Raw genomic sequence first — 12,156 nt, 5'->3', positions numbered from 1 at the left:
AAATATACTAAAAACTAACTAAAACATACTAAAAACATACTAAAAACAATGCCAAAAAGCGTATAAATTATCCGCTTATCATGCTCAAATTAGCGTTTCAGATACTTTTCAGAATAATTAATTTTTTTTATAAAATTTTATTGTAATAAATTTTGAAACTCGCTTAATAATAAGTAAATGAATGAGCTCAATGTTAACATCCATACTGATCCTAGTTCAAATATCTTTCGAGAAATATTACGGATCAAAATTTTAGTGTAAGAAAATAGAAAATTCGTTAATATTAATTCAAATACAAAATAAAAATAAACAATTATGTTAGACATCTATTAAAATTAGTTAATGGTGTAGAATATACGCAAGAAAAATGTTAGATAATTATTATAATTTATTGTTTTTTATTATTATTTTTAGTTATCAACTCAATTTTTTTGTTTAATAATTCAACAATATATTTTAATATTTTATATTTTTAAACATTACTAGTTAATTGATAGTAAAAAATAATAAATCTTAATGGCCCTCTAACATTTTTCTATACATAAAATATAAAATACATATTAAAAATAAGTTAAATTACACATATATTTATTCATAGATATAACTTTTTCAAAAAATAATATTAATCACATAATATCTATCCTATCTTTCTTTCTTTCGGATCTTACTTTCCTATAAATTGCAGTAAGATAAATGAAGGCTCTTCACACTTTCACAACAGTACATACATACATTATATTCCTCCTTATTGAGTTGTTATCCAAATAATGGCCTTTTCTCGGACCCTAGAACATGAATCTCCCTCTCTGGTCTTCACAGTCCACAGAAAACAACCAGAGTTAGTAGCTCCTTGTAAGGCCACACCCCATGAAATCAAGATTCTATCCGACATTGATTCGCAAGCCGGCCTTCGCGCCCAAATTCCGATCATACAATTCTACTGTAGTGAGCCTTCAATGGAAGGAAAAGACCCAGTTGAAATCATTAGGAATGCAATTGCACAAGCACTTGTGTTCTATTATCCACTTGCTGGTAGGCTTAGGGAAAGGCCTGATGGAAAACTCATGGTGGATTGTAACGAAGAAGGAGTTATGTTCATTGAAGCTGATGCTGATGTCACACTTGATCAGTTTGGGGATGCTCTTGAACCTCCATTTCCATGCTTTGAAGAACTCCTCCATGATGTTCCCGGTTCAGAAGGAGTTATTGATACTCCCCTTCTTCTTATTCAGGTCTAATATTCTACAACATACCATATATTTTAATTTGAGAAATATTATATGTACTATTTTTTGTGTATATCTTTTATTTATAGTTTATTTTTTAATTAAAAGTGATTTATAAAAAGTAAGAGATATACATAATAGGTGGTACAATTATCATGATTTTTCTTTTACTTTACATTTGTTTTCTAATTTTAATTCAATGATCTTCATAAATAAATTTCACAAGCATTTACATGGGAATCTTGTACAGTTACGAGGTTATACAAGGTTAGTTGATGTGCAATATTTCTCTAATGGAGATCCCTTTGATAAAAAGATTAAAAATGTCTTTTTTTTTTTAACGTTTATATATGTCACGATATTATTAAACATTTTTATTAAATCAGTTAATAATTTATTTTTTAATAAATCAGAATAAAATTGGTTTATTATAACAACAATAATAAACTCAATTATCTGTATTATAATTATTTGATCCGATTTGATTCTATTAATTTACACATCTAAATTGAATTAAGTTTAAATTTTTTGATAAAAAGATAAATATATCCTTAATTTTTGTTTAAAAAAAATACAAAAAAACCATAATTCAGTGGATTCGACCGAATCTGATAACAATTAAATTTATTATTATTGTTATAAAAAAATCAGTTTTATTCTAATTATTAAAAAAATTAAAAATAATCGATTCACTAATACATCTAATAATAATATAACACATAAATATCTTTATAAAAAAACATTTTACACGTTTTTATGAGAGCATCTTCCTTCTCTAATAGTTTTATAATTATAAGACTTGGACTTAACGTCTGATCGTATTACTTCCTAATTTTTTTACCATTACTAGTAGTAACTCTAGTTCTAATAGGTTATACTCTTTGTGTATAGTAACAACTAAGTTGGTCTTAAATGAGCGGTTTGGGGAACTCGTCTCTCGGGCTAGGCTCTCTATTGATTGGGCTGCGATCAACTGAAGAAAGAAAGAGCTCTTTTGTATATACATACACAATGAAATGTACGAAAGATGGCTATTAATCCCAGCCTCTGAGAGCACTCTGCATTGAAAAAGAATTCGATTTCGGGGGAATCGTTGAAAGAACTAGACTGTAAAAAGGAGATTTCAGATCCTGGATGCGCGAAAGAATCTACCTCAAAAACCAGTGATTTAGCCTCACAATCTGACTTATGCTGAAAACTAGGATTTAGTCCCACTTCTCCGATGCTTTGGAAAGGAGTACAAAGCTCTAAGCAAGAGAATTTCTACGAGGTTAAGCTTAGGAATAAGACTCGAAGTAGGATCAAAGCATACGCACCTCGAAAAATTTTATAAAAAATAATACGTTTTGGATTTAAATATTAAAAATAATAAAAAATAATTTTATAAATATGCATGATAAAGAATATTTTAAGAATAAATTTTTATATCAAACCTCTCCTGAATTTTCATTATACATAAATATTGATAATTTTTTTAAAAGTATGTATAACTTTTGTTTCTAACATTTTGTCTTATTTAAGATTCTAATGTTTTAAAATTATCTTAATAGTGTTCTATATATCATTAACTCTATTAATAAATTACTAACAATAAAATAATATATATTGAAATAATTTTAACACGTTAAAAACTTAAATAAAACAGTTTAAACGTTAGAAATAACTTTAAGATTTATTTGAAATATTAAAAACAAAACCAATATTTTAATTAATTCAATAATAAAATATAAATGTCTAAGCATCAGATCGCCTTTAAATATATCATTTTCATAATAAAAATATTCAATAAACACTAAAACAGCACTAATAACTCAGTCAATATATTTTGTATATATATTTACACATGTTATTCCACCTATTTTTAAATTAATTAATTATTAGAATAATCAAATATGTTATAATTGAATAAAAATTTTACAGTAGGATAATCAATCTTTTTGTAAGAAACAAATTCTTAAATTTATATAATTTATTATTGATTTTTTTCTTATGTAACTTGGTGATTCTTTAATCCAAATGAAAAAATATAGAAGATGTGTGAGATGTTTAATTTAATAGGCATATAAATGAATATGTTAATTACTTTTAATTAAATAATTATTTTTTTATTCAATTTACTCATATTCAATTTATTAATTATGTAAATAATTATTCTAATATTAAAATTTAAAAAATAATATAAAAATAAAATATTTTTTTATTTTATTAGATTTTTACAAAAATTGTTATTTATCTAACAAAACTCTTCGTATAATAATCCCTGTTGCATGCCTTTAATTTGTACGACGTTTTTATATCCACAAAAATATGTGCTCAAACGAGACACGGGACAACAACTAATGGTCCCTTTCTTCTTGGAATGTTGTCTAACAGAATTAAAAAAGAAACGTGTTGTGATTTGTGAAGTTGTGCTTTAGTCACACTAAAAAGTTTACAAAAATTAAAATAGTTTTTTTATTATTTAGCAACGCTTTTAAAAGAGATTGCCAAAAACACATGTCGTTAATTTTAATAATATTTATATATCAACCATAGTTACTATAAGTATGGATATATACTAGAAATTACACATAATATATATATATATGTAATGGATTGAAAGTGAATCTACAACGCTTCAATTCTCTACAAATTTACCGTACTCCATATACTTCCTAAGAGATTCGAACCCTTATCCCAAATGATACAAGAAAGATAATTATACCACTAGACTAAGATGCTTTTTACTATTGTATATACAAATTATAATATATATAACAATATTTTATTTTACTTATATTCAATTTATTTTAATTTTAAAGTCACTCACTTTAAAATTAATTATACTTTATTCAACTATAAATTTTATTAAATATATACAAATTAAAAAGATAAACAAAAAAATTTTATTAATCACAATTTATTTTTTCTTTTTATAATTATATGATATCTATTAATATTATTTTTTTAATAAATACTTGTAGTATATAATAATAGGTAAAGACTCACATGCAATTGTCTTCCTATGAAGTTAATAGTTGAAAAATTTTAGATGATATTTAGTCAAACTTATCAAATCATCTAACGGTTCTTATATATCAACTTCACATGAAAACAACTGTATGTGAGCAATGATCTAGTGACCTAATAGCTTGACTAGTGACCGGGTTAATCGGTTCGACCAATAACCCACCGGTTGAACCAGTAACCCAGTAACCCGGTAGCTTGACCGGTTCGATCACCGGTTCGGTTTTGATAACTATGCCTAATATTATAAAAGTACTTATAATAAAAAAATAATTAAATTTTATATAATTGTTTCGGTTCGACCAGTGACTCACTTATTGAACCAATGACCCAGTGATCCAATGACCCAATAATCTTACATCGGTTCAATTCTAACGTCCATTAAGCTGGTGTGAATTTCTTTTGATTTTCGAAAATTTTTTTTGGATTTTCTAAAAATTTTAAGTTTGATGTTCTTTTCATGTTCTTGAATTCTTTGAGTCTTTAAATTTTGTTTTTTGTGTTCTTGTAATATAGGGTAGATTTGTAATTACGTTACCCAAAAGATATTTTTTATGTTTGGGTCTTGTAAGTAAATGGACAAACTTCAATAAATTATTATGATTTCTATTTTTTCTTTTTCTAATACTAGTCCAATATAAATGGTTATAAATTTGTGAAATAAAACTTTTTTTCCATTTACTGAAATTAGCTATCTTTTGTGAAAAAAAAAATCTGTTTAGAGAAAAATTTATAATTTAATTCTAATAAATAAAAAATTATTTTAAATTAGGACTCTTCCATGAAACACAATATAATATTGGACGGACTCTTGGATGATCATCCTTCTAGATACAAAGTTAGTTATTCTCTTTTTTTTGTATTAAAATACACAACCAATCAGAAGATTATATAGTGAAGGAATATGTTCTAGAAGATGCACTTTTAAAAGCATAAAAATTTTATTAAAATAAAAATTCATTTTTATTTTGTTTTTATAAAAATAATTATCATTTTTAAATTTTAATATTTTATTAATTAGTTTATATTTATTGTATTATTATATTATTATATGAGTTTTCATGTGAAGTTGATATTTAAGAACCGTTAGCTAATTTGATAAATTTGACTAAATATTATCTAAACTTTTTCAACTATTAACTTTATATGAAGACAATTACATGTGAGTCTTTACCTATTATTATATACTATAAGTGTTTATTAAAAAAAAAATATTAATAAAAATTGTATAATCATAAAAAAAAAATAAATTGTGATTAATAAAATTTATTTGTTTATCTTTTTAATTTGTATTTATTTTTAGTATTCGGCTTTGCATGCATAGTCTTTTCCTTTCAAGTGTCTCAAAATTAAGTTCAAATCTAAGAAGATAAATCAAATGAGTATTATTATGATGAAATTGATACAGGTGACTCGTCTGAAGTGCGGCGGTTTCATCTTCGGCCTCCGCTTCAACCATGCCATGATCGACGGCGTCGGCATCGTAACGTTCATGTACACCCTCTCCGCCTTCAGCCACGGCGCACAAGACCCTCCCTTCACCCCAATTTGGCGCAGGGAACTCCTAACCGCACGTGACCCCCCTCGCGTCACGTGCCCCCACCCGGAATACGACCAGCTCACAGACCCAAACGTAACTACCCTCCCCACCGATCTCCAGCAACATTCCTTCTTCTTCGGAGATTCCGAGGTATCAACCCTCCGATCCCTCCTCCCGGAAAGCCTCTCCAGTGCAACCACCTTCCAAATACTCACCGCATTCGTATGGCAATGCCGAACCAAAGCATTGCGTTTCAACCCAAACGACGACGTTAGAATGATGTGCATAACCGATGGGCGTGCGAAGTTTAACCCTCCCATTCCAAACAGTTACTACGGTAACTGCTTGGTGCTCCCGGCAGCAGTTACAACCGCCGGGAAGCTGACCGAGGGCACGCTTGGATACCCCGTGGGGCTTATAAAAGAGGCAATTGAGAAGGTTGACGAAGAGTATATACATTCTGTGGCGGATTTTATGGTTACAAATGGGAGGCCTTTGTTTACTACAGTAAGGTCTTGCATTGTGTTGGATACTACTTATGCTGGGTTCAGAGGCGTGGATTTTGGGTGGGGTAAGGCTTTGTACGGAGGGTTAGCGAAACCTGGTGCTGGTGCATTTCCTGCGGTGAATTTTCATGTTCCTAGCCAGAATGAGAAGGGAGAAGAAGGTATATTTGTTCTGACTTGTTTGCCTACTCAGGCTTTGAAGGCTTTTGCCAAAGTCATGGATGAGGTGCTTGAGAGTAACCAAACAAATTAAAAAAAAAAGATTTTGGATTTTACCTGGGTTTGGACTTTGGAATAAAATAAAAAGTAAGAATTTATTATTGCTAAAAGCTCACGTAAATTTTTTTTTCTCATCTGAATTTGATTGTTAAAAATTTATTAGATAATAATTTTGGTCTCTAATAATTATTTCTAAAGACAACGAGATTCTTAACAAAAAAAAAAAATATTTTTTTTGGTCTTTGATCTTTATTTTTATGAGACTGATTAGTCTTTGTGTAAAAAAAAAGTCAATGTTTCTTTGGTACAGGGACTAATCAAACTCATAAAAATAAAGATCAGAAATAAAAAAATATTTTTTTATTAAAAATCTCATTGTCCGTTCGAAGTAATTGTTAAGGATCGAATTGAGTATTCACTCTTCAATTAATACTTTTACGTCAAAATTATTGTAGTAATTGTGATGTGAGGTAACCGCAAATCTCACTTTATGAAACCACCTTTAGTTTGTGGGTGCTTCTGATAGGGTCTCTGAAGTTATTATTGTAATTTGTATGTTTTGTTTTCGGAAGGATGTAATTAAGGTCGCTTCCCATGTGAATTGGAGTTAAGTCTCAAAATAGTCTCTGAACTTGCACTCGAGTTTTAAAGTGATCCCTGAAATTAATAATTTCTCAAATTTGTCTTCGAAATTGCACTCCGAAATTCATAGTAGTCCCTGAGACATTTTTCATTCATCAGAACCTTAAAACGATGTCGTTTTGAACAAAAAATAATAATAAAAAAGGCGTAGCGTAGACCCCTCCAATTCGAACCAAAAAAAAAAGAAAAAAGAAAAAAAGTGAAGTGTAGCATAGAACCACCCTCTCCCAATTCCCAATCTATCCTATCCCAACCTTCTCCTTCCACTTCTCCTTCTCCTTCCCCATCTCCATTCCTATCCCCTTCTCCTTTCTCTTCCTCTTTTAATTAAACGGGTCATGCAACTAGCTTCATTCCAAAGCATCTAACTCGTCTGTCTCAGACAAGAAAACCCTTTCAAAATTTCTTACTATCAACGACCACCACTGAAAACCAAAATGAAATGACAAATTTAATAACAAAATCTCTGAAATCAATAAAATCCCGAATACTACTCTTCCCACTCTCATCATCGCTCTCACATTGTCTGTCGCTCAACCTCTGCCGTGCAGCACCAACAATCATGCACCCACTTCTGACTCCTCCTCCTCTTCCATCTTCACCTTCTCATCTAGCGGCGACAACAACAAGAACCAGAACATATATGTAAAAAGGAAAGGGGAAGGTTGGGGGAAGCAGAAGGGAAGGGAAAATGGGAAGGTTGGAAAAGCAGAAGAGGAAGGGGAAGGAGAAGGGGTTGGAGATGGGGAATAGGTGAAGGAGAAGGGGATGGGGAAGGGGAAGGGGAAGGGAAAAGGGGATGGAGATGGGGATAGAGAAGGAGAAGGGGAAGAGGAAGGGGAATGATACGTGGTCAAGAGGACATTTTCGTCATCATAGAGATAAGGGACGGAATGATAATCTTGTCATATTCAAGGATCTGAATTCTAGAAGAATTGTGCCATGCTAATCTTGGACATCAAGAAGACCAAGAGTCCGTCTCAAAAACAGTGGTGCTGAAAGGGCAACAATTCATAAGGGCCATTGGGTTGAGGCAAGACAACAAAAAGCCTAATAAAACTTTTCAAATTCAATGGGAGGCATAATTTTTATTAATTTTTGAATTTCTAGTAATTTATTTTTAATTTATTTTGCTGTTAGAGTTTGTTGGAAGATTTGAATTACTTCTAATTTGCTTAGCAGTATTTTTAGGGATTTTAAATTTAAATCAAATCTGATCTAATCTAATAAGATCAAATCTGATTTAAATTAGTTATCATATCTTTAGGATTTTAAAATTTAAATCAAATCTGATATAATTCAATAAGATCAAATCTGATTTAAATTAGTTATCTTATCTTTAGGATATTTAAATTAAGTTATCTTATCTTATCTTTTAGTTAGTTTGTTAGGGGCCTATTTAAACACCTTTGGTGAGACAATTTACATACTTTTGATGAATAAAATTTTCTTAGTACTTTATGCACGTTTTTATTGTGTGATTAAGTGAGGTGAGTGATTTTTTCCGACTTGTTGCATGGAGAAGATTGAGTGATTCAATTTTCATCCCTCTGATCAAGGTTTTCAAGGACATGTTCTTTGAAGGTCTAATAGGAAAAATTCTTCCGTTGACCTAGGTTGCTAAGAACAGGTTTCTTAAAGGTCTAGTAGGAAAATCTTTATATATCTTTTATGTTTTCGCTGTGTTTTTGGGTATGCTCTTTATTGAATAATCCTTATCTATTGTGGTATAACCCCAAATCCCTAATTAAATCCTCATCATCTGGTATTAGTTATAGGTCGTAGGTAAATTCTTATTTATCTACACGTTCCATGGGTCTTGTTTAATATCTTTGTTTTTTTCTCTTTAATTTCTGCAAATTCACCTTAGAGTCCCCAAAAAAAGACCAAAAAACAAAAAAAGTTGCAAAAAAAAGATTACGTATTACGATAGTGATGATGAAGAAAGCTCATATGCGAAAAAGGGTTCTCAGTTGCAAATCTCTACATTCAAAGGGAGGAATGATCCTGAAGCATATTTCAAATGGAAAAGGAAGGAAGAATTGATTTTGCAAATTGCATCCTTTCAGAGGAAAAGAAGGTTCAAGTGGTACAAGCCAATTTTTTCGATGCTACCTGTATATGGTGGACTGAATTAGGAAGATCTAGAAGATGGTACGGAAAGAGCCCAATTTGCAGCTGGGAGAAGATGAAAAAAATCATGAGGAGCCAGTTTGTGCCATCATCATACCACATGAGGAATCGAGTTGTACCATTACTATACCACAATGAATTTTTTGGAAAATTTTGTAAGTTACAACAAGGTTTACAATTAGTAATGGAATACCACAAGGAGTTTCTATATTTGATGGACATGGCTAATATTAAAAGGAGCCCTGAGGTTCTTATGGACCGATTTTTGTTTGGATTACATGAAGAACTTGCAAATAAAGTCCAACGTTATCGTTACGTGACCATGGACGATTTGGTCAAATTGGCCATTGACATGGAGCAGGTGCAGCAATGAAAGATCGGCATAAGAAGAGGATTTCTTCAACGCCTATCTTTCATTCTTCTTCAAAGCCAGAGATGCAAGTTTTTGTTGAATATGCTGTAGTTGGAGATGTATCATTAGAAGATTCAACAGTGCACAATTCCTCAACTGTGTCCTTGGGATGTGAGCAATTTGAAAACCATGAGAGAAAAGAAACTGAGAAAGAGAGTGAGTGTTTGAGTGAAAAAGAAACTGAGAGCAATAATCACACTTGCTCACATCTAGATCTCTCTCACAAGTGTATTTATTGTTCTCAGTTTCTTTTTCCCTCAAACACTCACTCTCTTTCTCAATTTCTTTTCTCTCATATTTTTTAAATTGCTCATGTAAGAACCGAGCTTAATTAACTATTTAATTAAGTGATTGTATTGCCCTAATTTGATTCCAAAAAGTTAGAGTGAGAATTTGAGGTTTTAAACATTATTTTTGGACTCAGTAGGTCTTTCTGAGTTAAAAAATATGTTTTCTGCAAAAAATCATGAAAAATCATGAACCGGAAATTGAATCAGTTAAACCAGTTCAAGTCTACCCGGTGCCGCACAAGAAAAAGTGGAAACAGTCAAAAACCTTAGAAAAACATTAGAAATGGAAAATCGGGCGTTAATTTTAAAGGTTTAGCCTGAAGTTTAGCCAAACGGACTAAAAATGCTAATGGGTTGGACCAGACTCAAGTTGGGCCCAAGCCCAACATATATAAGGGTTCATTAATGAACCCAATCACTCATAACATACTCAAACACACCCACACATTGCTGAAGAGAAGAAGAAGAAGAGAAACACCAAGAGCACTATTCATCCTCTTCTTCTCTAGCTAATATCTTGAGCTACGATGCTCTAATTTGCGTGCCGTCAACGGCTACGCGTTCCTTGTGACGATCTCTCAAAACCTATCTAAGAAACTGGTAAGAAAAACTCGAATCCCTCTCAGTTCTTCTCCTCAAAATTTCGGGTACCTAGGACTTTTGAATAAGTGAGTTTTTGTGATTCCTTGTGTTTAGGTTCACTCTAATCCTTGCTTAGATTTTGGTTTTGACATCCAAATCTGTTGGAAAATGTAAGAGGCTTTGAACTCTTGTGAACCTTTGATTTATGTTGAGCCCTAGGTTGATTTTGTGGTGATTTATATGTATATAGCTTGATTATTGTGAATTTGGAGCTTGTTGGTGCTTGTTGGAGTTACATTAGTGGTTGGATTTTGGTTAAAAGCTCATTTGGTTCATAAAGAGAATTGGCCAAGGTATAGTTTCAGTTTCCTCTATGTAGTATATAATATTCATGGACACTTAGACTAGTGACCCAAAGGATAAGTTTGGATTTGAATGGTTGTTAAGTTATTGAATGATGGTATATGATGATTTTTGATGATTTGATGAATGTTGAGTTTAATTGTAATGCTTGATGTGGATATGATGAGGAGGAAGGATTGTGAAGTTGAGGAGTGAATTGTGTTGATTGATTGGTAATGTAGTTGGAAATTGTAAATAAGGTTGGGTATATGTAATATATTGATGTGATGTTGTGAATGAGGAAAGAGGAAGGAAAAATGTGGTAAGTTTGGTGTAATATGATATAGAGGGTTGATTTTGATGAAAAGTGGAGTTTGAATTTGGTTGGTTTGGTTTTGGTTGTGTTTTATAAAGGAATTGAGTAAATTGTGAATTTGGGTAAAAGTTGATTTTTGGTGAACTTTGTCTGATCATAACTTTTGCCTCGATTTTCAAAATTGGGTGAAATTTGTTTAGAATTAAGGATCTTTGAAATAGCTTTAAATCGATATAAAGTTTGTAAAATTTGGAATTTTGTAGAGGAAGGTATGACCATCAAAGTTGGTGTTGAAATCTGAAATTCTGCAAAGTTACAAAATTCTGTGTTTTCTGGTATGTGCGTATGCATAGCCTTGTGTGCACGCACACGCAGAGGGCAATCTGCTTGCAGCACTGGCATAGCTTGTGCGCACATACACCAATGGAAAATTACAACTTCTGCGTACTGATGAGCGGATAATTTATACGCTTTTTGGCATTGTTTTTAGCATGTTTTTAGTATGTTCTAGTTAGTTTTTAGTATATTTTTATTAGTTTTTAGTTAAAATTCACTTTTCTGGACTTTACTATGAGTTTGTGTGTTTTTCTGTGATTTTAGGTATTTTCTGGCTGAAATTGAGGGACTTGAGCAAAAATCTGATTCAGAGACTAAAAAGGACCGCAGATGCTGTTGGATTCTGACCTCCCTGCACTTGAAGTGGATTTTCTGGAGCTACAGAGGTTCAATTGGCGCGCTCTCAACGGCGTTGGAAAGTAGACATCCTGGAATTTCCAGCAATATATAATAGTCCATACTTTGCCGAGATTTGATGGCCCAAACCGGCGTTCCAAATCAGCTCAAAACTGCCCGGCGTTAAACGCCGGAACTGGCACAAGAATGGGAGTTAAACGCCCAAACTGGCACAAAAGCAGGTGTTTAACTCCAAGAAGAGTCTCTACA

The 12,156-nt window shown here is 31.6% G+C and overlaps 1 protein-coding gene across 2 annotated transcripts; it reads left to right on the top strand.

The window, feature by feature from the left end:
- The first annotated feature begins 696 nt into the window (after positions 1-696).
- On the top strand, positions 697-12,088 carry LOC107465612 (benzyl alcohol O-benzoyltransferase). Of its 2 annotated transcripts, XR_008002873.1 has the most exons (3): positions 697-1,232; positions 5,641-6,584; positions 11,815-12,088. XR_008002873.1 is itself a non-coding variant. In XM_016084588.3 (2 exons), the coding sequence occupies exons 1-2, from the start codon at positions 768-770 to the stop codon at positions 6,529-6,531; spliced, it is 1,356 nt and encodes a 451-aa protein (XP_015940074.1). In that variant the 5' UTR covers positions 697-767; the 3' UTR covers positions 6,532-6,607. The 2 variants fall into 2 exon arrangements, 1 of the variants encoding a protein (XP_015940074.1); XM_016084588.3 differs by lacking the exon at positions 11,815-12,088 and having other exon boundaries at positions 5,641-6,607.
- Positions 12,089-12,156: the final 68 nt, after the last annotated feature.

The sequence above is a fragment of the Arachis duranensis genome, chromosome 9 (assembly GCF_000817695.3).
Source record: "Arachis duranensis cultivar V14167 chromosome 9, aradu.V14167.gnm2.J7QH, whole genome shotgun sequence".
Lineage (NCBI taxonomy): Eukaryota > Viridiplantae > Streptophyta > Magnoliopsida > Fabales > Fabaceae > Arachis > Arachis duranensis.
This window is presented reverse-complemented; position numbering and strand designations above follow the sequence as displayed.

What these genes read in the sequence shown, in the direction of transcription:
- LOC107465612 (XM_016084588.3), top strand. Translation starts at nt 768, where the DNA reads ATGGCCTTTTCTCGGACCCTAGAACATGAATCTCCCTCTCTGGTCTTC. An exon ending in CTCCCCTTCTTCTTATTCAG is followed by an intron (nt 1,233 to 5,640) that starts GTCTAATATTCT and finishes AAATTGATACAG; the next exon opens with GTGACTCGTCTGAAGTGCGG.